At 45.8% G+C, this 27,278-nt stretch overlaps 2 protein-coding genes across 3 annotated transcripts in view; both read left to right on the top strand.

The window, feature by feature from the left end:
- Positions 1-25,821, top strand: part of SEC14L5 (SEC14 like lipid binding 5) — a 39,960-nt gene extending 14,139 nt beyond the window's left edge. The window contains exons 4-17 of one of the 2 annotated variants that reach the window (XM_061473849.1): positions 5,763-5,912; positions 6,016-6,147; positions 10,846-10,974; positions 11,613-11,835; positions 13,806-13,918; positions 18,243-18,432; positions 19,307-19,395; positions 19,914-19,984; positions 20,619-20,790; positions 21,445-21,579; positions 21,971-22,108; positions 22,875-23,120; positions 23,471-23,649; positions 24,741-25,821. In XM_061473849.1, coding sequence (XP_061329833.1) covers positions 5,763-5,912; positions 6,016-6,147; positions 10,846-10,974; positions 11,613-11,835; positions 13,806-13,918; positions 18,243-18,432; positions 19,307-19,395; positions 19,914-19,984; positions 20,619-20,790; positions 21,445-21,579; positions 21,971-22,108; positions 22,875-23,120; positions 23,471-23,649; positions 24,741-24,846 — 2,073 coding nt within the window. In that variant the 3' untranslated portion in view covers positions 24,847-25,821. The remainder of the gene's footprint in view (positions 1-5,762; positions 5,913-6,015; positions 6,148-10,845; positions 10,975-11,612; positions 11,836-13,805; positions 13,919-18,242; positions 18,433-19,306; positions 19,396-19,913; positions 19,985-20,618; positions 20,791-21,444; positions 21,580-21,970; positions 22,109-22,874; positions 23,121-23,470; positions 23,650-24,740) is intronic. The other variant, XM_061473850.1, reaches the window with a different exon arrangement.
- Positions 1-27,278, top strand: part of ALG1 (ALG1 chitobiosyldiphosphodolichol beta-mannosyltransferase) — a 68,766-nt gene that overhangs the window by 14,069 nt on the left and 27,419 nt on the right. The window lies entirely within an intron of this gene.

Below are 27,278 nucleotides of genomic sequence, written 5' to 3'. Positions count from 1 at the left end.
GCCTGGGTACTGTGGTCCAGTGGACTTCACTGGCAAATCTTCCTCTTTCCAGCAAGTGGTTTGTGTTTGTGTTTTGTTCTTTGTGTCCTGCTGAACCCAGGACAGTTTTTGTTTGTTTTTTTTTTTTTTTCCACTTGGGACCCAGAGACTTTTTCTGCTACTCTGCAGATGCTCTGCACCTCCTTAAAATTAAGTTCCCTTTTCCCTAACTTCAGTACACTTCTGTACCCCAACTATTCATTTGGACCCTCCCCTCTCCCTGTTGTTCCATGTGTTTTTTTATTTTACATTACTGTGGTTAGCAAGTAGCTGGCATCTGTTGTAGTGGTTACAAAGCCAAGGGGTTACTGTGTATGGTGAAAACATATAGTCTTGTTCTTAACAGGAGGGACTGCAAGATGAAATGATGACTAACCTTCCTAGAAGGTCATAATCTGAAAACACCTGAATCTGGAGAGGAGCATTTATGTATCATCAGACTGCTCAAAAGATAGTCCAAATGCATCTGTTTCCCACTTAAAAGTGATGAGGGATCTTTGTTGCTTCTAATCATCCCTTCTCAAAGGGTTGGAGATCTGGACATCTTTAGCTCAAAGCCTGTTATATATCCCCCTCATTTCCTGTTCATCTGAACATAGGTGTATACTTTCTTCCTTTATCCTGGCAAACTGTATGTGACTGTAACATGACCTTGAAGAATCTTGTTAACATGGCTTAAAACAGTGTTTGATGGTGAGAGCTTGAAGTGTTTTAGCTTTTAGCACAAGGATGAAGTTTTATCCTTGTAATACATTCATACAATATTGACTGTAATAGTTTCTGTTTACATCAGGTGCATAACAGTTTGGTTCCTTTATGTTTTCTACTCAATGTAACTTTTCCCCATAGCTGAGCTTTTACACTCTGGAAGTTCATCTTGGCACCATATAGGAGTCAGTACATACTTTTTCCCTTTTTTGTGCTCTCACTCGAATCTGAAATAGCAGATCTCCATGATGCTGTCACTAAGAAATCGCTTCAACTATGAAAAAGCCCTGAGGACACGATGGCCATGCAGCCACTTCAGAGCATCACTTGTCAAGTAGAACATGAATGTTTTCCTGCCAACTGCCATTCTAAAATAGCTTGATGCGTTTCTGCATGACTTCATGCACAGCAGCATTCAGCACACAAGCTTTACTTTGCTAAAGGATCTGCATACTGACAGGGAGAGCCCAAACCAGTTTGCCTATTTGGTATGTATTGGTGAGAAGCTTGAAGACTTGCCTCTCTTGGGTGACTGGTGCATGGAGAGCCAGATCTGCTGCTCTGGGAGTTGGTATGCAGCCGCAAGACTGAGAGGATAATGTTTCCTCTGGTATACTAATGTATGAAACTAGATCATCTACCAGAAGCTGCCTCTCTTGGAGCACATCAGAACTCCCCAGGACCCAGCAGACAGTGGGCTGGTGGAAGCTGACAGAAGCCTCAAGGTGTGCAGGAGGGTTTGGGTTTTGAGGTGTTTTGTTTCATGCAGTAATTCAGTGCTTGGAAGTCCTGTTATTTTGAATTCCTGAGGCCTCTGTGTAGTTGATTACACATGGTCACTTGCTAGGAAGGGATGTTGAAACCTGCAGAGGAGAAACAGGAGTAGCTGTTAGAAAAGATCCTGCCCTCTGGCTGTGTTCTCTGGCTTATACAGGGAACAGCAGTGGGTACAGCTATTGTCAGTTTGCAGGAGACTAAACTGGAAGGGGAGCAGGAAAACACTTACATTGTCAATATGTAACACCTCAGTTCTGCTAAGGCAAAGGACTCTGCCTTGGAGAAGGAGGAGTTAGGCAGGTGAAGTAGGGGGATTCTAGAGGGTAATTTCTCCTTTTCTCTGTGGTTGTGAGACTTTAGAATGTTACTTGATTTGTTCACTTGTAGAAGTTGGTAAAGTTTGGCATCTGCCTGACCTTCAGGGCAATCTCACGGATGCTTTTTTTTTTTACTTTTTTTGTACTGATTATGGTGTATTTCACCTCCCCCCCTGCCAAGTGTTAAGAACACTTAAGTGTGGCTTCCTTCTGTTTTCAAAGACTCCTCTCACAAATTGATTTTCTTCTATTTCAGTGTTGATACATCTGTTTGGCCAGCAGAGGAGAAGCCATGCAGAGGCATCTCCTAGGAGATTGCAGAGACACCTTGGTCAAAGCACTCTTTACTGATTTAATCTTCAGCCATATCACTGTTGATTAATCATTGCTAATTGTCATGTGACTAATTGTTTGTCAGCTTTGGCTGAGATGGGACCTTAAAGCTCATCCACTTCCAACCCCCTGCCACAGGCAGGGACACCTTCCACTAGACCAGGTTGCTCCAAGCCCCGTCCAACCTGGCCTTGAACACTGCCAGGGATGGGGCAGCCACAGCTTCTCTGGGCACCCTGTGCCAGCGCCTCAGCACCCTCACAGGGAGGAACTTCTGCCTAAGAGCTCATCTCAATCTCCCCTCTGTCAGGTTAAAGCCTGTCTCTATAGGCCCTTGTCCAAAGCCCCTCTCCAGATGTTTTGTAGGCCCCCTTTAGACATTAGAAGGCTGCTGTATGGTCTCCTCAGAGCCTTCTCTAGTTCTAGTTCTGTCAATGGTTTGGAAAAAACACCTTGAAACATTTATCTGTCTTTATGACTTCCTTCAATTTCTCTGTTGGAACAGAAATCTAGTGTTTTTGTGGAGGATGCTGGGTGCAAAGGATGGGTTGTTCTCACAGGTCAGTCCCTTCAGGGGTAGAAGCTCAGGCATGTTATTAGCACAACTTTACTGCGACAGCAGTGTGGTGCTTCAGCTGTCCTTCATATGATCTCAGGCATCTTCAGCTGCTGTATTTTTTGAGTAGTTGTGCAAAGATTAGCAAAGGACTTGGAATCCCTTTCACACATTGGTATTTTCTCAAATATGGAAATGTTCCACCTATTTAGGTGATGGGTTCAGACTGACCTTCGTTATATCACTAGGATTGTGCATAGACGTGTCTGAAATAGTGACTGCACTCTGTTAGTAGTTGAACTGTCAGTAAAACCAAGACCAGGACATTAGGAAGCTGGTCTCTAGGTCAAGTGCATACTTAGTGGAGAAAGAAACAGTTGTGTGATGAGATCCGGTGGCTTTATCTTCAAGTGCAAGCCAGAGATACCTGGATTCAGTGGTGTGTGTGGCTTCAGATTGGCCAATGTGTCCTTTCTGTGGTGAGGAGGTTCTTGCAGCTCAGTACCCCAGTGAAGCAGTTGAAGTGAGGCCTTGGAATGGTATCTGTACTTTGATCATTAGTAGAACAGCTCTTGTTTCTCTGCAGACTCCCTCAAATGTTCCTGGCACAGCTGTACCCCTGAAAGAGCAGAGGGTGAGAAGCTGAGATCACCCTATTTGGCAGTTCCTTCTGCTCCAACTGCTTTGTAACTCTTAAATTTGTGGGAAATATGAGTACTTGAGGCAAGAAATCCTTGGCCAGCCCTGATCCAAGAAAAATAGATGGTGTTGGCTCAGCCTTGTTCCTGCTTGGTGAAGGTGGAGCCCTGGCACATGCCACGTTACCTGCTTCCTGGCACTGTGAGCTGAGGTGGAGGAGACTGTGCTTGTGTTCAGGCAGCATGGGGCATGGTGCTGTGAGCTGAGGATGAGGAGGGCCTGGTGCTCCTTGCAGGAACAGAGCTGTGGGATTTTATTAGTATTTGGGTGAATTTATGATCTGCTGTCAAAAGTATGGATAATCTAGTACCATTCTCAAGGTGACCTTCTGGCTCTAGAGGTGGTGTCTAATCTCTATGCTAACTATTGTTTTCCAAAGCCATGGGGTTATATGGGGCAGCTTTCTTTTAGGGTAGGAATTTCAGTTATACTTGTCGCAAGTATGTTAAGGGCATGTGTAAGAAGTGGCATGGGACAAACAGTTGAAAAACAGTAGCTAAATATTCTGGTATTCCAGTGGCCTACAAAGGTGTTCACAGCTTTCACTGTCCACTGAGGCTCCAGTAACAAGGAATGGTGGCCTGGAGAGACTCTTGCTTGTATGAGTCTGGAGGATTGGGGGAGGATAGGTAGAGGCACAAGTAGGGAGTATTAACTTTGCCTGAGAGGATTAATCTGCTGGCAACTGCGGATACCTGAGAGCAGGTAGTGAGGGATGCAACCCCTCTGCTCTGTGACCCTTGAGGGAAGTGCAGTGTAACTAGGAGTGGGTAGCTGGAATCCATGATTTCCCATCATAACAAATTAAGCTGCTTAAAGAAATGTGTGTGCTTTTGGTTGCATGGAGCCAGGTGGATTGCTGTTGGAAACTCACTTGCTGTGGGAAGTTCTGTATTTATCAAACCAGGTTTTGTTGTTCTTGTAACCAGGGGTGAAGGCACGTGCAGTGGTCTCTCGGATATGGGGGAAGTTCTCAAAGAAATGTGGCAAAACAAGCAGAACACTACTTCAGTGACTTGGAGAGGATGACTTCAAGACCTCTGCACTTTGTTTCTGGCTAACTCAATGCTGGTTGTCTGTTTGCTCTTTCCTCCTGATACTAGAGCACCATGATAATCTGAAATAACTTCTATTCCATCCAGAAGTCTAGTAGCAGGAGATAGGGAATGTGTCTTTAATAGCCTGAGCTATTTTAAGAGCAGGTATTATTCCAGGGTACAGGAATGGGGCAACTAGCCTTCAAACTGCTGTAGTAATGGAGACTGCAGCCACCCTGAGCATGCCCACAGCGCTGTGCATGTGCTGGCAATTGAGCTGGTCTTTATCATTATCACATTAATGTTTTCTTTTGTGGTAGATAAAGATATAAAGACTCATGAGAGCACTATGTGCTGTATAAAAGAGTTGTCTCTTACAGAAGACAGGAAGCTAGCAGCTGTTTGTAGAGGTTGGGCTCAGCTCTGGACTGATAGCAAAAACATCTTACGACCAGACCAGTGTAACTCTTAGAGTGCAATGGAAAGAGAGCACAGGTTCTCCTCCTGCTGTACCTGAACCCTGGACTGCTTGTACTTTAGTTGCTTCAATTCCATATCTACAACAGCATCACAAAATGCAAGATGTTTTTCAGAAATGCAAGGAAAACATTCCATCCTGCAAAGATCCTGCAACGTAATGAGAGGTTAGAGAGGAGTCACAGTAGGTACCATTTATGCAAGGGCCATGAAAAGCTGGATTTTTGCTACAGCTGGTGATGAAGCTTTGGGTAAAAGGCTTTTCAGAGGGTTTGGTTAATTAAAACAAGGAAGACTTCAGAACCAGGACAGAATTATTTTAGAAATGGATTAAGTGAGTAGCCAGTAATTGGAGGCCTTACCCTTGATAGTCCAGGGCAGCTGGAACTGTTTCACACATCACATTTTAAGGCACAGGAGTACTAAATATTTTTCAATAGCCTTCTTCATACAGGCAATGTCTGACTTGAATGTTACTGTCTCTGGGTTGAGCCTTTAGCTAGCAGAAATCAGAAAAGCTGTGCTTGCTTTTGCTAGCCAAAGATTAGGTTCCTGATGTTTGAGTTATTTTGCTTCTATTTCTTGTGTGAAGGATAAGTTTTATGTTAAGACATGCTTGGCTTGATGACTGAAATGAGCAGATCCTGGCTCTGTTCATAACTATTTGGCTTTAACTTCAACCTCTGTGTTGGTTCCCTTTTCCTCAGAGGTAAAGGGCCTCTGTTCTGTGTGGCTTTTACTGTAAGGGAATTAATTAATTTGGGAAGAGTTAAAGTTGATCTATCCAGAATCTGAAACTTGCTTTGTTTTCACTCCCAGGCATATGAGAAACGCTTTCCTACATGTCCAGAGATCCCAGTCTTCCTGGGGAGTGAAATCCTTCATGAATCCAGGAGTGATGATGGAGCTATACATGTCATTGAACGGAGCTGCAAACTGAATGTGGATGCTCCTAGGCTGCTGAAGAAGGCAAGTGGAACCCTGGGGTTTGTTGACTGGGTCAGATAGATAAAGGCTCCTAAAATTACTCTCTCTGTTTTTCCTCCTCCTCTTGGTTCTTCATCCTTCTCAGATTGCAGGGGTAGAATATGTGTTTTTCATCCAGAAAAACACAGTCAACTGGAAAGAGCGAACTCTCCGCATTGAAGCCCACAACGAGACTTTTGCCAACCGTGTTGTCGTTCTTGAGACATGTAGCTACTCAGTAAGTGCTTCCAACCTTTCCTTCACAGACAAATAAACAAAATCCTGTACTCGTATGCAGAGTAAAGTTGCTTGACTGAATTTGAGCACTGGACTGTAGCGTACTGTGGATAGACACTCTTGGACTGGGAAGGCTGCTGGATCTTAGGGTTTTCCAATGCTTTTGTAGACCTTGAGAAACTTTCTTAGGTTGATTGTGCTTCTCTGATGGAGTGCTAGGCCCTACAGTGAGAGTAGTGGTTGAAATTCAAGTTAGTAGAAGCATTTGGAGCTTGAGTGTGTATTTAGATCTAGATATTTAGAAGGAAATCCTCAATATTTATTATGATGAGGGCCAGAGAGAACCCTGGCAATTAATTTTGCCCACATATAAGGTGGTAAAACTTGCACTTGTTATGATCTTCACGCTTGAAACATTTGGAGGAAGGTCCAGAGCTCTGTTTGTGGCCTGGGGTGTCTCACTTTGTGGCTGTATCTTCAGCAGTAGTATGCTTTTTCATTGTAACTATGCTGTTAGGGCTCAGTCACCATTAAATAGCTTCATCTGTTTCTGGAAGCAATCAGATACTGCTCTTTGTTCTCTAAACAAAAGTCTAGATCCAGTTACTTACCTGCCTCATTGGCAACTGGACAACAGCTCAGCTTCTTGGAAGTAAGCAAACTGTAAGTAGCTGCTGTTTCAGGCAAGACAAAGGTTGAAAAGCTGTTAATGTTTTTGATGCTGAGGGGGTTTCCTGAGGCAGAGATCACTTGCTGGCTAAAGGGCTTCCGGAAAAACTGCAGTAGGTCAGGCTTCCCTCATCGTGAGAGATGCTGACAGCTCCCAGGTCAGCTCTGGAGAATTGCTCAGATGTTGTTGCACTTGCTGATTTCGGCTGTGTTGCCTCCTGCTCATATCCTTTGGAAGGAAAGTCAACAGCAGGGCTCGGAGGGAAGCACTCTTCCCACTCCAGGGCGGGAGCTTGTGGGCTGCATCCTCACGGCGCTTCCCGGCTCTATTTTTACCAGTTCCTTTTTCCCTGCCAGAGTGCACCGGAAACAGGTTTATTCTCATCTTTCCTTTTCTGCAGTGCTCTCTGAAGCAACTTGGAGAAATAGGATCCTGCTCTTGCAGTTACTTAATATGTTCCCCTGGGGGAATTTGTGTCCTTTATAGAGCTCCTGTCTTTGTGTGTGGGCTGGAATTTCTTTCTGTCGTGTCAGTTTGTGAACAGCAGCACCTACAGAGAAGAGGCTGAGCCCTCTCAGAAAAAGGTTAAATTTGAAAAAGGAAAAAAGTACATAGGTTTTATGTAGAGTAACTGAGAGGAACTGGCTAGAAAGAAAAGGCGTATATGGGTACTGAAGAGGGACTCTTTATCAGGGACTGTAATGATAGGCCAAGGGGCAATGGGTTCAAACTAAACCAGGGAAAGTTCAGGTTAGATGTAAGGCAGAAGTTCTTCCCTGTGAGGGTGCTGAGGAGCTGGCACAGGGTGCCCAGAGAAACTGTGGCTGCCCCATCCCTGGCAGTGTTCAAGGCCAGGTTGGACGGGGCTTGGAGCAACCTGGTCTAGTGGAAGGTCTCCCTGCCCATGGGAGGGGGTTGGAACTGGATGAGCTTTAAGGTCCCTTCCAACGCAAACCAGTCTGGGATTCTATATTGAACTGACAGTGGGAAATCCCTCTGTTCTGCCATGTCTTGTGTTCTGAGGGGAAGACCAACATAAGTGGTTGAGTTGCCTATGCAAAACTAGAAAAAAAGTTTTGTGTTTCTTCTCTTGCAGATGTAGGGGTTTTCAATTGTATGTGCAATCCCTGCCTTTCTGTAAAGAAACTTTGAGAGCAGTCACTATTTTAGTGCAACTTTTGCTATAAATATTACTGTTCAGGTCAGCTGGAGCAGGGAGTTTTTAATCTTGTGCATGTAAAGAATGCTGGGGTTAACCACTGTCGTGGTTTAAACCAGGCAGAGCTCCTTCACTCACTGTCCCCCCTCGTCTTCTTGCCCTCCCCCTACCCCCGAAGGGACGGAGAATTGAAAAGAATGCAACTCCCACGGGTTGAGATAAGAACAGTTTAGTAACTAAGGTATAACACAAATCATTACTGCTACCACCAATAATAACAATGATAAAGGAAATAACAAGGGAAGAGAATACAACACCTCACCACCAGCCGACAAATAACTTGCCCCCCCCCCCCCCCCCCAGCCTGACCAAGCACCGACCGATACCTCCTCCAACCCTGCAGTCCCCCAGCCCTTCCGGGTAACTCCCAGTTACATCCTGGGCATGATGTGCTGTGGTATGGAATACCTCTTTGGTCAGTTTGGGTCAGGTGTCCTGTCTCTGCTTCCTCCCAGCTTCCCCTCCTCCCTGGCAGAGCATGAGGCTCACAAAGTCCTTGGCCAAACAAAAACATCATTGTTATCAGCTCTGTTCCCAGGCTGAAAGTCAAAACACAGCACTGCACCAGCTACCAAGAAGGAGAAAAATGACTGCTACTCCTGAACCCAGGACATTACCCACCCTTTATTCCATACCATTCACGTCATGCTCAGATCCCACATTTTCAATATGCCATCACTCTTATGTTAGTTTTATAGGGACTGGTCCATGCACTGCTGAGTCCATCTGGTCCATGATGTCAGGCTCCATCTCTTGTAACAGTCTTCCAGAGCAGGAGAGACTGTGTGCAGTGTTCACACTCGTGAACAATCTGTGCAATAGTGTCCATTGCTAAATCCACCCCTCGATCATGAGTCCATCTCTATGTTGCATATCTGCTCTGATGGCCTGAAGTGCCATGGGCCCACCTGGCTTTAAATAATTCACTGTCCCCTTCAGCAGTTTCTGCAGCTTGTTGCTGGGGACTCCATACAGCTGCCTTCCATCTCCGACGCTTCCAAAGCACTGGAGGGGCCCAGTGGACTAGATACTTGCCCATGCTGTCCCACATGCCCTGCCACTCATGACTGTCCAGCCTTGGGGAAAATCTCCTGGTCCTCCTATATGCTCGTCTAACCCCAGACAAGACCCAAACCTGAGTCTGCTTAACTTTTGAGATCAGACAAAATGGTTGTGGGTAAAACACACTCTGTATGTCTGCCAACATGCTGATCCCTATCACAATCAGCAGGCAGGTCCCAAGGGTACCCAAAGGCCATTCAAAACCTTCAGAACTCTCAGTTGATGCTGCTGTACTTGTCACTGGGGCTGGTGTAGCCGCTGTGCTTGCCGGCTCTCCCACCACCAGCTTCTCTTTTCCTGAGTCCAGCTCTTCCTCCTCTGCCTTGCTGGGAAATGCTGCGTGGTCTCCTGCATCCTCCTGGGGCTCGGCGGGTGGCTGCCGGGGAATGCTCTCGGCCGTCGCAGGGCTGGGCTCGGCTCCTCCGCCGCCTTCTCCCTTTGCTCGGCAGCCGCCTCCTTCCGCTCCTCGACTGCCCCGACCTCCTCCACCGGCAGCCGTCCCCTCGCGGCTTCCCGGCCCCGCTCCCGCCGCCGGTTGCTCCCCGGGGCCGCTCTCCCGGGCCGCTTCAGCAGCCGCCGGCTCCCGAGGCCGCTCCCCCTCGGCTCCCCGCAGCCTCACGGAGGCGAGGGCGAAGGCCAGGCCGGTGAAGAGCAGCCGGACGGCCAGGTACAAGTCCACGGCCACGTCCGTCCCGCCCTGCTGCTGGAGCCCGCCCGTATTACAAGTCATTGCCATAAAGCACAGTGAGACAAGAACCTTAGCCCAAGCCCCACACTTGATAAACACTAGCACAGCAAATAGGGGCTCTAAGTAAGGTACTACATTCTGAAACTGTGAGATCAACAAGAACAACTCTGAGAGCCAATAAATCAGCATTGCAACGAGTGACTATTAATCCGGTCAGATCTGTTGTTATCTCAACCCCTCATGCCCCACGTTGGGCGCCAAAAAAGAACTGTCGTGGTTTAAACCAGGCAGAGCTCCTTCACTCACTGTCCCCCCCTCTTCTTGCCCTCCCCCTACTCCCAAAGGGACGGAGAAGAGAACCGAAAAGAATGCAACTCCCACGGGTTGAGATAAGAACAGTTTAGTAACTAAGGTAGAACACAAATCACTGCTGCTACTACCAATAATAACAATGATAAAGGTAATAACAAGAGAAGAGAATACAACACCTCACCACCAGCTGACCGATAACTTGCCCCCCCCCCCCCCCAGCCCGACCAAGCACCGACCGATACCTCCTCCAACCCTGCAGACTCCCAGCCCTTCCGGGTAACTCCCAGTTACATCCTGGGCATGACGTGCTGTGGTATGGAATACCTCTTTGGTCAGTTTGGGTCAAGTGTCCTGTCTCTGCTTCCTCCCAGCTTCCCCTCCTCCCTGGCAGAGCATGAGGCTCACAAAGTCCTTGGTCAGACTAAAACACCATTGTTATCAGCTCTGTTCCCAGGCCGAAAGTCAAAACACAGCACTGCACCAGCTACCAAGAAGGAGAAAAATGACTGCTACTGCTGAACCCAGGACAACCACAAACATTAATATGTCCAGTTCATGATGCATTCCATTGCTCTGGGAGAATTAACCTGACTTAAATATGGGTCTGTTGGTGCCTCATAGGAAGCCTCTTCTGTGCCCTCAGTCTCTAGCTCTGGAGATTAAATAGCCAGTTGTACCAGGGGCAAGGGCACTGATATGTTGTGAGAAGTCTGCTACCATCCAACCCTGTGTCTGTCTTTGGGCTTAGGTTCACCCTGAGAATGAAGAGTGGACTTGCTTTGAACAATCTGCATCTCTCGACATCAAGTCATTTTTCGGTTTTGAAAGCACAGTGGAAAAGATTGCCATGAAGCAGTATACCTCAAACATCAAGCGGGTAAGATGGGCTGTCCTTTGTGCCAGAAACCCCGCTCTCAAACACCTGCTCTCAGTGTGCCTCTGTGAGATAGAGCCAGTCTAGTTTTATACTTTTGCTCATGTCTCTGAAATCTCTCAGTAAGAAAAAGCCAGCGTACACTGAGCAGAAAAACAGTGTGCTTGCTGGAATTTGTCTGTGCAGAGGAGGGAGCAGGCTGTGCCAGAGGAGGATGGCAGTGGATGTGGTGGGTGCCAGGCTTCTCGCACACTGAGGACAATGTTCTTCTGCAGGAAGAGAAAGTTCTGGGTAAAAATTAGCACCCTGTCTCTCAGCTTGGGAAGAGCGGTTTCCTTTTGGTGGCCTTTTTTTTTTTTTCCCCTTGGGCTGCATAGGAACAGGGCAGCTAATTGATGGCTTGGGAGCAGGAGAGGGGATACAAGTGTTGCATTGGCATTGGCATTTGCTTGGCCAGTGTTGTAATTCACCATTTGTATGGTGCTTCCAAAGTTTTCCAGCAGGGCTGTGCAGATGGAAAGAGACAACTATTTTCTTCTGTTTAACAGCATTAGTCATCTGTCCTGAGGAAAGTTTTCCTGCACCTTGCTGGTTCTGGGGAGATGGGGTGGTTTTTTCCTAATGAGAGTCATCCCCTTCAGGGCAAGGAGGTGATTGAACACTATCTGAAGGAGCTGATCTCCCAAGGGATCACGTTCATCCCCCGCTGGACACCTCCCTGTGTGTGTGAGCAGAAGGATGAGCAAACCCCAGCTGCTGGAGATGCTGCTGATGCTGCTGTGGCCCTTGACTCTGGAGCTCTTGGAACTACCAAAGAGCAAACTGGCAGCTCCTGCCTTCCAGCAGAGGCTCTCAGCTCTGATGGTATGTGATGTCCAGATCTAAGTGCCTTGAACAGCACTGACTAATAAGTTTAGGTTTACTACTTTTGGCATAAGGATTTTCTTCTGGATTGTGGGTGGGGAGGAAGGAAAGTTATTTTCTTCAAGAAAAACACAAACAATGGAATTTTTCTCCCCCCAAAAAACTGAAAAGCCAAGAAAAACTCTGCCTGCAATAGGTTTAGTTTGAGCATAGGAAGAAAACTTGGTTTTCATCTAGCTTTAAGGTACTTTATACCTTAAATTTGAGAAACTTAAAGGTGTCTTGAGTATGCTATACCTAAATTATAATGAAACGTTTTAGCTATTTTAAAATTCATATTCTTGAGGATTTATTTGGATGGTTTTTGCCCCTCTATCAGGCCAAGACAATGTTGCCTAATGCCTTACTCACACAAGATGCTTGAATTGGATTTTATCTTTCTAGATCTTTGTGTGTTAATCTGATGGTATCTTCTAGACTAAATAAAATTCTTTTCTGCAAAAAGAAATAGGAGGGACTTTTTAATTGAGAGCTGTGGTATTAGATAAAGGAGTTGTCATTCCTCGGAAGGAAAGACAGCACTTGTTTTGCTGAGTGTAACTAGGGGAAAGGCTTGGAATTTGGAACTGTCAATGGTTCTGGTGTCACCAGACCTTCTCTGGTAGGAGAATTGGAATCCATCTGGAAAAAGAATAAAAAAACCTCAAAGGAGTTGACTGCGAAATATTCATGTGTTTTGGGGTTCAAGTTAATCTGAGAGAGGGACTCTTCATCAGGGACTGTAGCAATGCGATAAGGGATATTGGGTTCAAACTTAAACAGGGAAAGTTCAGGTTAGATACAAGGAAGGAGTTCTTCCCTGTGGTGATGTGCTGGAACAGACTGCCCAGAGAAGTTGTAAATGCTCCATCCCTGTCAGTGTTCATGGTCAGGTAGGACAGAGCCTTCGGGCGACATGATCTGGCATGATGTGTCCCTTCCCATGGCAGGGGGTTTGAACTGGATGATCTTAAGGTCCTTTCCAACCCAAACCATTCTGTGACTAAGAGTGGCAGATCCCATCTAGCAGAAAAGGAGAGTAGCTCTTACTTATTTGCTTATATTCATGTTTAGGAAGTGATCAGCTTCCCTGGGACTGCTGTCCTGTTTTCTGGCTCGGTGGATTCAGTGGGGGCATAGCGCTTCTATGCTATAATTTCCGTATTATCAGTCAGTACCAGCCCATCCTGTGGGTGTCCAGGCCTTATTCTGTCATTAAGGGTACTTGCTGAAAGTATTTCGTGCTTGATGAAGAGCTAGCTCAGAGGTGGATCTCCCAGCCCTCCTTCTCATGTGCCTTTGTACCTCCAGCACAGCTATTGGCCTGTGCTTTGCTTCCCTTTGGGTACCACTTTCTCCTTGCTGGCATCTGCACATCCAAGCTTCGGATGACACATCTACTTCTGTCTCTGAATGCTGGCAGTCTCGCACCCCTTGTCCTTTGTCTCTGATCTAGAGGGAACTTGAACTGCTGGTCTGCACAGGGCTTCTCTTCATGCCTTAAAGTCTCCCTTGCTGTCAGAAATGGTACTGTTATGGTAGTGTTGTTCTCCCTTTCTGGTGCCAATTTTCAGCCAGCTGGTTTTTAGCTTCTTGTCATGGGAATTTTGCATGGGATCTGTAGGGAACTGGGGGATTTAAATGCCCAGGTGTTGGAGATGGGTGCTAGAGCTCATATTTCTGAAGTTCCTGCTGAAGCATTCCAGGGTTGAATGAAATATTAGCATTCCAGAAGACAGGAGGAGTGATTCTTAAATGTTGCCTGTGTTGTCATGCCTTAATCGCCGTGAGAATATCCCTCACTTCCTTAGGCATCAAAAATGAGGGCTTCTGAGCTCTTCCAGTGTAAATCCTAAGTAACCTGCTGTGTAGAAATCTCCTTTCTGGCTATGCCAGGTCTCCTCTGAACTGTTCTCTTTTACTCCCTCCAGGTGACAAGCTGGATGCTGATTACATCGAGCGCTATCTGGGCCAGCTGACCCCAATGCAGGAGAGCTGCTTGATCCGCCTGCGCCAGTGGCTGCAAGAGACGCACAAAGGCAAGGTGGGTAGATGAGGCCGGGAGCACGCTGTGCAAGCCTCAACACAAGGTTCTTGTACCTCATGTGCCTTCAACCCTCCAATAAAACTCAGGTCCATGGACAATTTGTGTGCTGAGACTTGCCTGTGTTGGCAAGGTTGGGTGAAAGGCCAGTAGCAAAAAGCCTGTGTGACCTTGCGGTGGGATCTGGTGGTATCAGACCTGTGTTTTCTTGGTTCAGTGCTCTGTGTGGGAAGGTCCCCAAGCCCAGAGGTTTTGCTGTGGGTTTAGAGTAGGCATTGGCTGGGGCTTGACTGCCCAGACTGTTTGCCCAGGACTGTTTGAGTGTGTGGGAAGTAGACGGTCTCACCTTGTATGTTGTGTAAAGCCTCTAAAACAGAGGAGCTGAGGACACTAGATGTGGGCAAGTGCAGCTGGAGTTGGCCAGCTAGTAGACGTAGAAACACATTTCCCTAAAAAGCAGCAGAGGTACTGTGCGCTAGATGTATCCCTACTCTGCTGAAATACAGCTCTGCTTCAGCAGCTGCTTGGGCTCCTCCTGGTTGGAGTGTCTAGATCAGACCAAGAGGTAACTGGTATGTGGTTGAGAAAAGAAAAAATCTAGAGCAGTTTGAATGCCTCAAAGGTGATCTAACTTGAGGTTTCCTAATGGAGAGAGATTGAGTGGGATGGAAAGACCAAGGATACCAAAAGACAGTAAGTGGGTGAGCTGAATAGATAAATAGTGGAATGTTGCTTACAAAGAGAGGAAACCCGGAGAAATATTGTTGGAGCAAGTGACTCTCCTTGAAAACAGAGTACAGCTAGATAAGGTTTCAATAGTAATAGCTTCCTGCCTTTGAAGGTAACTGTTCTGTCAGCCATACAGAATGAGTTAGGAAGTATTCTGCAGTCACAGGCTTTGGATTTGTCTTTTTCTTTGAATTGGCCTTTTCAAAAGAGGCTACTGTGCTTTCTATGTGCCTTGCTGTGCCTTTGAGAGCTGAGAAGAGGGCATGTCTCATCTGAGTATAAGGGGAGGTGTAAGAGCTTAAACATGATTTCTAAACCCCTTGTTTCTTCTTGGGAAAACTAATTGTCTATGTAGAAATAAAGTGTAACAGATTTAGTGCTATAGTTTTGTTACTGAACTTGAAGTCCCCTTCTGTGGGGGGGGGTGTTGGTACCTGTGAATGTGGATGGAGAAACAGTTACCAGAAAACCACAGGCTGAAGAGAACAGCGGAGGTAACGGTAACAGCAGAGGTTGAGGTAATGTGTGAAAGTCTCCCAGCAGCTGACAGGCTCCAGAGAATACCAGCACTGTTGAATCTGTGAGATGATAAATTGAGAACACCAAGCATCTGCCAAATCTGTCCAAGGCCACTGGTCTAGAGTAGCATCAGCAACAGGTTATATAACTGAGACCGTGTCCAAAATTATGCTGGCTGCTAGATGCAGGTAGAGCCTACAGGAATATATACACCCTCAACAGAAAAAAGGACTGAAGGGCTGTCTGAACGTCTACCTGCAAGCTCCTATCATGTCAATATGATTCTCTGCCTCTGAGTAAACATCTAGGGCTGGCCTCCCAACTAACCAGGTAACTGTGTGTGCACTGCTAATAACAGCTTCACTGACGAAATGAGCTCTACTAAGTATTGGTTGTGATCTGTCTCCCATGATCAACCTCCTGTCAAATAAAAGGGGTTTGACAACAAGCAGACATAAAGCAAAGGGTAAGGATAAATGCCCAGGCATTATTATGTTATGAAATATGGGGTACAAGGCTTTTCAAGTTGATAGTAACCTGTCCAGTGGATTTCTATGTGGTAGGAGATGTCTCAACTATTGGCTAACCAGCTAAAAATGAGCCCTAGATGAGAGTAAGACAGTGAGACTTTATCCATGTATGGGATCTCCAAGGATCCTGCTTTCAGGTGGAAGAAACACAATTTAAATGGTTGGGTGTGTTTTTGCATGTAGGGGTAAGGAGTTAGATTTTGATTGCTTGTCAGTGTAATAGAGAATTGGGAACTTGCCCTACATGAGCTGAGTTTTCTCTGGAGAGGCTGTTACCTTGCTGTGAGAATCTGCTCTCTTAATTTGAAGCAACGCTGTCCTTATTCCTCTATCAAAAAATATTTGTAGATCTTCTGTTTCTTGGAAAATCATAGAATCCCAGACTGGTTTGGGTTGGAAGGGACCTTAAAGCTCATCCAGTTCCAACCCCCTCCCATGGGCAGGGAGACCTTCCACTAGACCAGGTTGCTCCAAGCGTCATCCAACCTGGCCTTGAACACTGCCAGGGATGGGGCACACACAGCTTCTCTGGGCACCCTGTGCCAGTGCCTCAGCACCCTCATAGAGAAGGTGGCGATGTTCCTTTTTATTCTTTTTTTTTTTTTCTCTTTATCCTATTTCAGTATCCAGTCCCTGTTCCCTCCAAAGAAGATATCCTTTAGGACCAGATTTATCATTGCTTTAAAAATCTGAGTAGCTGAAGAAACAATCATCGAATGGTGTTAAAATTGCAGATACTTACAGCTATTAATCAACGTCTTTGCACTATGCAAAGGAGTACATGTAGTTTCACTGGTAAAGAGAAAAGGAGGCTGAGATTAAAACCTCATATGGGAGTTACTACTTTGTTTGAATAAAGATAAGAGACTACACTATGGAGTAAGTCCCAGGAGGTCCCTGCCTTTGGTCTAAACAAAAGTGTTAAATTTGCCTCTTATCTGAGGCTATGGGCTATATAGGCTTGAAACATACAAAAACCTAAGAGCCATTCCATCTCCTGGGCCTTACAGGAGATCTAGGGTCTGTTGTAGATGTTTGTGGGGTTTGTCTGTTGTCTGGGGAGTAACAGCTTCCTCTGAGCAGCAGAAACATAAATCAGCTGATGAGAGTTCTGCTGCTTTTACCCTTGCTCTGCTGCAGAAAACTTTGGTGGTGTTCTTATAAATACCTTAGGGATCTTATTTGGGATGGCTGCCCTCTTCTTTCCATGAGAGATAAATGCAGTGTTTGCAGCATTAGAGTATGCTGAGCATTGTTAATGTCCTATCTCTTCACGTGCTTCTAGGCTTTGCTTTAGGCTGCCTGAACCCTACCCCTTTCTTTAGGTGGAATCAATTCCTAATATCTCTTGCAGTTTCATACCAGGTGGTGATACTGGGGTTGCTCCCAGCCTGACACAGGTGATGGCTCTGCTTTCTCCCCTGCTTTCTATAGTTGTGAGCATGTCAATGAACAAACAAAAGAGCTTTGACTCCCAAACATGAGCTTTTATTTGTCCTACAGCAGGGCTCAGATTGCTTAGGTCATGCTCAGTCAGTGCAGACACTCCAGAGGAGGCTATCCCTGCTTGCCAGAACTTGAATTTTTAATGGAAGCTTGATGTAGCAGATGAGGCCAAACACTTCTGAGGGAGTTGGGGTGAGGAGAAAAAAGCAGAGCAGTATATGCAGCTAGAATCCATCTGGGTTTGCAGCTTGACAGGCTTTTAGACAAATTCGGCCCTGCTGTGGAATCTGTCAGGTATATGGTTAGCTCCTGATGCTTAGTATGCAAATCTTTGATTTTTATTTTCAGCTAAGAGGGAACATGTGAGATTGAGAAGAAGGTTGGAATAAACCATTCTACAGACCTGATTTGGGAAAGCTTTTGTGCTGCTAGGATTACTGATAGAAGGTGTTGGGATGAGTGATAGAGATTTGACCAGACTACAATAACTACTTCTTGTAGTTCTGGTCAATATGTATGTTTTGGCAGGAGTTAGCATGATGTGATGGGGCAGGGAAGCTTGTGGAAGAACTCTAATGCTTTCCTGTTGAGACAACACCAAGGAGGGATTGTCAGCAGCAAAGCAGAAGGGAGATCTGCATGAGAGCTGGAATTGGTGTAGGGGGTAATCACTCAAAGACTATGGTGTCATGATCTCCCTCCAAACAGTGCTTAAGCTCAGGTAACAAGTTACCTATGGATGCTTTCCATCCTTTGATTTTCCCCTATGGGCAGTCAGCTTGCAGCTCTTGCTTTCATACAGTATTTTGTTTGTCCTTTTGGGATAGCTACCTGAGGGAAACTTCAGCAAGCTCAGTTTGCTGGGGCTTTGGGACCAGTGAAAGGCTTCTCTCACAGGCTGTGAATCAGTCCCTTCTTTGTGCTCCTAGCACCATCTGCTGCATTCAGCTGGATTAGGTGAGGAGGGAGGCAGAAGGCATGTAAGTTTATTTATCTTCATTTTAAGAGGCTAAAAAATGGTACATGCTTCTCTGTGGGCTTTACGGAATAGTGGTACAGGTAATGTAGCAGTCTTGATCTTAGACTTTCTCTTCTCTCAGATCCCTAAAGATGAACATATCCTTCGGTTCCTGCGGGCACGGGACTTCAACATCGACAAGGCTCGAGAAATGCTCTGCCAGTCGCTGTCTTGGCGCAAGCAGTACCAGGTGGATTACATCCTCCAGTCCTGGAGGCCTCCAGCCCTCCTAGATGAATACTACACTGGAGGGTGGCATTACCAAGACAAAGGTGAGAAGCTGCCCCTTGTGTTAGAGCATGGGTTGATTATAGGACCTTGTGAGTATCGGCAATTTAAACACTAACAAAGCCACTCACATGTAAATAGCCACTTTGTTTTGATGTAACTTTATTTTCTCTACACAGATGAGGCAGACTAGAGTGAGTCCAAAGCAGCATCAATTTGATAAGGCTGCCTTTGGATGTGATTTTTATCCTTTTAAAATATTTCATATATCAGAAAGAGTGTGACCAGCAGGTCAATGGAGGTTATCTTGCCCCTCTACTCTGCTCTTGTGAGGCCCTACTTGCAGCACTGTGTGCAGTTCTTGTGTCTTCAACATAAGAAGGGCACGGAGCTGTTGAACCAAGTCCAGAGGAGGTCACAAGGATGATCAGGGGACTGGAGCACCTCCCGTATGAAGATAGCCTGAGAAAGTTGGGGCTGTTCAGCCTGGAGAAGAGAAGGCTGCGTGGAGACCTCAAAGCAGCCTTCCAGTATCTGAAGGGGGCCTATAGGAATGCTGGAGAGGGACTCTTAATCGGGGATTGTAGCAATAGGACAAGGGGTTTAAACTGAAACAGGGATGTTCAGGTTAGGTATAAGGAGGAAGTTCTTCCCTGTGAGGGTGCTGAGGCACTGGCACAGGGTGCCCAGAGAAGCTGTGGCTGCCCCATCCCTGGCAGTGTTCAAGGCCAGGTTGGATGGGGCTTGGAGCAGCCTGCTCTAGTGGAAGGTGTCCCTTCCCACAGCAGGGGGGTGGAACTGGGTGAGCTTTAAGGTCCCTTCCAGCGCAAACCATTCCATGATTTCATGTGGCCCTCTCTAATCCTCTTCTTTGGTTATTTTGTTGGGTTTTTTTTTGTTTTTTTTTGTTTTGTTAAGATGGACGACCACTCTACATCCTTCGTCTTGGCCAGATGGACACAAAAGGTTTGGTGAAAGCTTTGGGAGAGGAATCATTGTTGCGACATGTGAGTTGTATTTTCCTTTCTCACCCAAAGTACTCCCATCTCCCTTGGGGTGTTTAGAATGTTATGGAGCGGCAGCAATCTACCTGCCTGACACTGTTCCTGTGTTGTGTGGCTGGCAACTCAAGGTTGGCTTAGTGACGTGACATGGCACAGCTGCTCCGTTTTCCTGCAGAGACAGAAGTGAAGCTTTTGTAATGGTACAGATTGGCCAGAAAGAGGCTTTCCAATAACCTGCAGTTCACCGTAAGCTTTCCATGGCCCTCTCATGTAGCTCAGCTGTAACATTTGAACTTGAGATTGTTCTACTTCATCTTAGATTTTCAGTATCTGTACCTTGTATGATCAGCTCAACTTTTCAGTACAGATGCCTTTTTTAATGTAAACTTTCATTCTGTTTTGTACACTGCAAGTTCTCAAGGTGGTGTGCTTCTAGGTTCTGGTTTTTGAAATAAGATCTGCTGCCTGTCCTGGTTTCTCATACTGAGGCTAACCCCACTCTGTACTGGCTTTCATTTCAGGTTCTGTCAATTAATGAGGAAGGACAAAAGAGGTGTGAGGAAAACACCAACATCTTTGGCCGCCCCATCACGTTAGTACAGTTAATTTTCTTGTATCCTTACAGAGTTTGAACTGACATGTTGAGAAAAACCTTTCTGTGTGAAGGTTTTAGATGATGTCCTAGGATTAAGCTGCAGATAGATGGCAGTGGGTCCATGTTCTGGGCTGTTCCTGGGCTTTGGGTGCTGTATATAGTGGACTTAAATGCTGATAAATTCTACATCTTCATATGAAAGTAAGTATGGATCCTTCCTTATGTCTTTTTATGTCCCATTTCAGATTAATTTAATCTAATATTGGTGATTTTAGTCCAGACCCTTCAAATTCTTTTTTATACAGGAAACTGCCAGTTTCCAGCTTCATTTAAAATATACTTTTTGAATTATTTTTAGGAATAGGCCTGGATGCCTTCATCCTCTTCCACACTGACACCATATGTTCTTGCCTTTGGGCTTGGGTGTCTGTTTTACCTGAAAGCTCAGCCAGATTCAGGCTGTCTCTGCCTGTGAGTGGAGATCTGCTTTTCATTGCAATGCTGCTCTCCCTTGGTGGATTCGCTAGATCCTGTACAGGCTGCAGTGTTCCTGAAATAGTCTGTGGCTCATCAGCTGAGTAGCCACTGTGCAGTGAAGTTCTGACAGGTCTCTTTCCATGTGTTCTTTTAGATCCTGGACATGTCTGGTGGACTTGGAAGGATTGAATATGCGGCATCTCTGGCGGCCTGGAGTTAAGGCCCTGCTTCGGATAATTGAGGTTGTGGAGGACAACTACCCTGAGACTCTGGGGAGACTGTTGATAGTGCGAGCACCCAGGGTTTTTCCTGTGCTCTGGACTTTGGTGGGTGAAATCTGGACTGCAGAATCTTGTGCATGTACAAATAGCTAAATCATCCAGTCAGTGTGAGTTCTGCTTGTTTGAAAGGTTAGGGAAGGAAAAGCTTCCAAGGAACTTGTGGCTTAACTCCTGAAGAGGCCACAGCATCACTACAGAGCAAGCCATAACATGCCTGTAGCTCATTTGGTTGCAGTGGCTGTTGTCCACCAGGGCAGGACAGGATGTCAGAGATAAACTTCAACTCTTCATGCATGCCCACGGTAACCCAAAGTTGGTGAGGTTTTATACTGATGGGAGAAGACAAATGGGGTTTGTTTTTAATCTCATGCTGGAGGACATTGAAGAGTAAGAAAAAATGTGGTTCTGCCTGGTGCCTGATGGCTGTTCTGGCAATGTGAAAACATGGTGGTTAAATTTCTTGTGAGGTTTAGATGTGATGTGGTGACTGCAAGCTTATTTTATGTGAGGTAAAACCCGTTGTGAGATGATACTGTACCCTTGCCATTTGTTACCCTTTCTCTGGGGAATTGGTCTGCTGGTCTGTATTCCTGCTGCAGAGGCCTTCCAGTCTAGAGCCTGAAGCATCCATGTAAGATGGTATAAACATTGTCTCTAACTTCACTCAGTGACATGTCTTCTATCCACTTTCTATTTCAGGTTAGTCCCTTTATCAATGAGAACACAAGACAGAAGTTCCTCATTTATAGTGGGAATAACTATCAGGGTCCAGGAGGGCTGGTCGATTATGTGGACAAAGATGTGATCCCAGACTTCCTGGGAGGAGACTGTATGGTGAGTTTTCCTTCCTATTGTGCAGGTGGAACCTGCAAGCATCCTCCATTCCCTCCTCCTTAATGCCCTGGCCTTCTTCCACTTCTTTCTGAAAGACAGCTAAACCTCTGTTGTGGTGGGGGTACTTCTGCTCTGAGCACAGTGAAGTTAACTTGTGCACAGACTTCACCCTGAAGTGGTGATGTTGCCTTGGAGAAAGGGGATTTGAGGTTAGGTCTACATGGAGCTTAGATAAACTATTACAGTTCATGTAATTAGTTTCACTGTGGAATCTTATACCAGTTGATGGTGTCAGCCTCTGTCTGACAGGCAGTGAGGGTTTGTGGTACAGATGACTTGATACTTTGCCATTAGATTAGTTTAAACCCTCATATTTGTCTGACTTTTCCAGTGTACTGTCCCAGAAGGTGGCCTTGTTCCCAAGTCACTTTATCAAACAGAAGATGAGTCAGAGAACTCGGATCACATCCGGTTATGGACAGAAACTATCTATCACTCTGCAAGCGTCCTCAAAGGAGCTCCACATGAGGTACAAACCAGAACTTCACAAGGCTGCGGGGGGAATATGTTGCAGGCTTGCTGCTTCTGTTAAAGGCCGACTAGAGCAATTAAGTGCTCCCAAAGATGGTTCAGCAGTATGCCTTTCCTGGAAAGGCTAATGCCAGCTAACAGCCAGGAGTGTGGAAGTGAAGAACAGCAATTTGAGGAACAGTGTCTTTTACTTCTACTGTGGCTTCATCTTCTGTAGGATACAGTCTCCTCCTCCTCCTCTGGGGAAATAAAGCTCACTCAGTTTGCCTTCTTGATAGTACAGCTTCTATTCCCAGTGGTGTAGCTGGGACAGCAGTAGTGGTGATTTAAGAAGGTAAGTACTGGGAATGTCCTGATGGGCATCATGAGAAAACAATGTCCGAAAGAGCAGCACTTGAGTGTCAAAGCAGTCCACCAGCTTCACTGATAGTGAGTAACTGACTTGGCCTGCTTGATTCCTTAAAAAGCAGCAGTGCCTTTTGGAGTGCTCTTTGCTATCTGGAATGCTTTGCTGCAGTTCTGCTGAGGCTTTCCAGAGCTAGTAAATTATTTACAAGAAACTTTGATACAGAGGAGGGATGGGGTGAAAACACCTGAGTAGATGTACTGTGGCAGAAGTCTGGTGATGGGAATGGGTTTGTATCCTCCTTAGGAATCCAGACCAATGGCATAACTGAAGGATGGTGGAGAAAAACATCTTTGCAGAGTGGCTGTCCCCTTAGAATCTGACTTTCTACAATGGGCTTGTTTTGTTCCCTTCTTAGATAGTTGTGGAGATTCTGGAAGGGGAATCTGTCATCACATGGGATTTTGACATCCTGAAGGGAGATGTGGTGTTCAGCCTCTTCCACTCCAAACGAGCTCCTGAAACAAGTCACAAAGAAGCCACGTTACCAAGTACCTCTGCTGCTGGGGACAATATGCAGCTGATTGACAAGACGTGGGTCCTTGGGGTGGATTACAGCCATATGGAATCTCCACTGGTTTGCCGGGAAGGAGAAAGCATCCAGGTCAGATGTCTTTGGGTCCTGGCATGGATCTAAGGTGCCATGGTGGCAAGGGGAAGGAATTGATGGCAAGGCAAATCATGTTGTGCTTAGAAACAGTTGTGGTCATTGTTCCCTGTATTCCCTGTGAAAGTGGCTGCTATTGCAGTTCTAATTTAGAGTGAGCAATTGGAAAGAGACTCCATAATCCTGGATAAACTAATTGAAAATAACCTTTTGTCACTAGCCTTAGAGGTGTGCCATGATGTGTGCTCCCCAAAGTAGGCAGCTCCACTAGTTGCTTTTGATTTTGCTAAATTCAGCCATTTCTTAAGGCACATGATAGTCACTTGATGGCACTTTTTCTCTCCCAGGGATCTCATGTCACTCGCTGGCCTGGCTTTTATATTCTCCAGTGGAAGATGCATGGCCCTCCCCCCTGTGCTGCCACCACCCTCCCTCGGGTGGATGATGTTCTTGCCTCTCTGCAAGTTTCCAGTCACAAGTGCAAGCTTATATACTACTACGAGGTGCTTGCATCCAAGGACTTCAGGTAGGAGATGTACTCGGGGGGTCCTACTGTGTGACTTGCAATAGAGAAGCCAGAGAACTGAGTGTGAGTTAAACATTGATATACACGCCCTGTGGAGATCATAGGTTTCACTGATGATAAGTTAGATGGGAACAAACTTAATGGCATTTTGCACAAAGAATCTCCTTTAGTGCTGTAGGTAATAAGAGACCTCTTGGCTGTATGTTCGCAGTAGAATCTGTGCTTCAGTTCTTGCTGACAGCTACCTGAAGAAGGGGGGAGAGTTTAGACTGAGGAGTCTTTATCTTAGGACAATTATGAAGAGTTACTTTTGGGGTAACTTATCAAATACCAGCTGGATTATTTCACACATAGTTCATTTGGCACTTGAGAAAGCTCAGTGGTGAATAGGTGAATGCAACAACACAGGCAGGATTTGCCTGGCTTCTTCTAATGCTAAAAGTACTTCTCCAGTCACCCAGTAACTTAAATTCTTTGTTAAGTACTTGGCCTTTTGCTAGGAGATGGAGGAAGTAGAACAGATTTGCAGGTGGTGGTCTTGAGAATGTGACCTGGCTAGATCCTGTGTAGTTGGAGCAGCAGCAGCAAACTCCTTACTCCAGTCATTCAAACCTGTTACTTGTCACTTGACCTGCATAAAGTATGATGGGAAGAGTAGGCAGTCACAGCTACAGTGAGCCCTGTCTGCTTGGCCAGAAAGAGCTGAAGCCCATGGCTGGACATGCTGAAGTTGAGTCATGTTTAGCAGGCTGGAGTTCCTTGGTTAGCAGTGACAGCTGCATCACTGAGCATTTGGAGTGCTCCTGAGCATTCCTTTCTGTGCAGGGGCAGTGAATGCAGCTCCACAGCAGCTCCAGCTGCATCCTGCTCCCAGAATAATTGCCAGAGATGAGGTGTAGTATGTGTAACATGGAAAATGGATGTCTCTGGCAAATTAATTTGTCGTTATGACATGGAGATTCTTAGTTGAAAACAATGGGACAAAATGTAAAATACTTTTGCGTGTTACAGAGTGCAAGTTGATCTGTCAGATGTGTAGAGTTCTTCATTAATAGCTGCCTTACTAACAAATCTGTATTGTTCCATCCCAGGGGATCCATGTCGAGTCTGGAATCTTGTAACAGTGGTTTTTCCCAGCTGAGTGGAGCCACCACGTTGTCCAGCCAGTCCCAGAGCAGCTCCCATCTTTCTAGATAGCAGGGCTGAGGCTGCAGCAGTAAGGAAGAGTCACCCAGGGCCTCCTGGCCCCCTAGAGCTGCTCTGTGCACCAAACCAAAGAGCCTCCAGCGGCTGAGCATGGAGGCAGTTGTTTGCCTGACCACAGGGAGCAGCCATTTGGACACAGAGAGGCTTCTGGGAGCTGCTGTGAGCATCGAACATTATTCATATGGCAGACTTAGAAATCTTTATATCAGATGTCTACTTCTCAGTAGTCTTTTTCACAAATGGGTTTTGGATGAATGTCAGTTTGCATGAATCTGTGTTATTCCACTTTGAAAGGGCTCTTTCCAGTCAGTCCTTTTCCTATGTAGAGGAGACTGATGTTGCCTTATCTGTTTGCTCTGTAGGACTATTCATGTAGCAAAACAAATCTAGTTTCCTGGGTGCCCAGGGTGGCAGTTACACATCAGAGTGTGAAATGGGCACTTCAAGTGCAAGGACTTAAACTGGAAATTCCTTTATACAGAGAGGATTCTTCAAAAATCAGTTCCAGGGTCAAACCTAAAACCTCTTCTGATTTGACAGGATGCTACTAGGAAATAGGCTGGATTTTTTTTAACCCACTGAGACACAAGTCATAATGGGTTTTGAGAAGGCAATCTGACTCCAGCAAGCAGCATCTTTCTGAAGGACTACTGTTCCTCTTTCCTCAGGTTTATAAGCAATAATGAGTAGATCCAACCTATCTCATCAAAGTGGATGGGAGGTGAATCATTATCAAGGGCTAAGAAAAGCAATATTTTATTTCCTGAAGGCACAGAATTTTATGGCAGTATTATAGACCTTGCTTTATTAAAACACAAGTTAACTTGAAGAGAAAACTTTAAGAAAAGGCATGTATGTATTTAAGCTCTTACTGAAAGGTATTTATTCAAATAATAGCTTATCTAAGTTAATTTTTAACTTATTTGTAACTTCAGAAATGACTATTTATTAAATCCAGTCACCTTTTTTAATGGGAAGAACTTTGTTGTAGAAAGGCATAACTGATTGTCTTCAATCCCAAGAAGTCTTTCTACTGAGATTCTACTCTTTGGGATCGCTGGATGCTCTCTGTTAAGGGCTGTATCATACCCAGCACTTGGGTAAGGGCTGTGTGTTGCTGTCTTCTGCAAGGGGGGGGGGGGGGGGGGGAGGGTTACACTTCAAGGCCTGGGGACTCTGGAGGGATGTTTCTTAGTATTGAGAAGTGAGGATGGACTTAGGAGCTGGAAGAAGATTGTGCATTTTTGACACACCAAAAATACCACCTTTGTCCCTTATCTCCACTGATTATTCCAGAGAACAGATGTGCAACAAAGGCACCAGTAATCCAGTTATCAGGTTGGGTAGGGAAGTTGTGTTCTTGTCTAGGTGTCATCAAAATGGGAATAGGTGTCACATGCTCCATTGCCCTTGGGCAGTGTCTGCAGCTGGCAGAACTTGTGATGTGGACAGATGTTTGCTTTTGAATCCAGCTGTGCTGTGTGAAGACCTCATCCCCGCCATGGAGGTTACCTCTGACAGATCCACTGCCTGCAGAAGGATCAGGAACTGTTGGATCCTGCAGGGGCTGGAGCTACCCCAACCAAGCAGCTCATGTCACATGTGGCCTAACCTGAAGAAGCTTCCAGTCCCCAGCTGGGGAGCAGCACAAACTGGGAGCACGGCTGGTGGTCGAAGTGCAATTCCTTCTCGGGCACAGCTATCCATGCATCACCCATGGCATCTTCCTCAGCAAAGACTTGGTGCTGCTTTCCCTCTCACCAAGCTTTTAAGGCTGGTGGAATCTGTGTGGCCAAGAACAACAGACACATTCCTACTAATCCTTTTTTAATGACTGCTTTGGAAGTACCAGGCGTTGCAGGAGAAGAAAGGAACCCAAATATCTGAAACAATGGGAGACAACTCACTGTGTTCATATGAGCTGTTTGGGTGTTTTCAGGGTTGGAGGCAAGGCAATTGCTCTCCCACCTTGCATCTCACACTGTAAGAGTGGAACAGGTAACTAATGCAGGCCATGGGGAAATTCTGCTTTCAGAGTTCTCCAGGTATTCCCATGGACTTCATTGTTTCTCCCAGGTGAATGAAACTTCTAGCTCTGGCATTACAGCATCATTGGAGTCTGACAGGGGCAAGAGCACTACATTTGCTCTGGAAAATCGAGTACTGGAACTAAAAGCGCATCTATGTATCCCTCATGTCAGATCCTTTACCTGTAACTAATTCTGATGCTAGAAAGTTTCAAATGGACTCCCAAAGCACCAGGAGCAAACCCAGCCTCGCCCTCCCTATGCTGATGGAGGATTTCAGCTTCTTGTGTCATGTCCCATGATGGTGACATTCCAGTTTCCCTTGGCTTGCTCTGGTTAAGAATCTTTTCCATTGCACTGGATTATTATTCTACTCTCAAACATGGCCTGTGCTGT

This window comes from Pezoporus flaviventris, unplaced genomic scaffold (assembly GCF_033815535.1).
Source record: "Pezoporus flaviventris isolate CSIRO_AGI_PZ_B2104156 unplaced genomic scaffold, CSIRO_AGI_Pfla_v1 ptg000078l, whole genome shotgun sequence".
In the NCBI taxonomy this organism is placed as follows: domain Eukaryota; kingdom Metazoa; phylum Chordata; class Aves; order Psittaciformes; family Psittacidae; genus Pezoporus; species Pezoporus flaviventris.
This window is presented reverse-complemented; position numbering and strand designations above follow the sequence as displayed.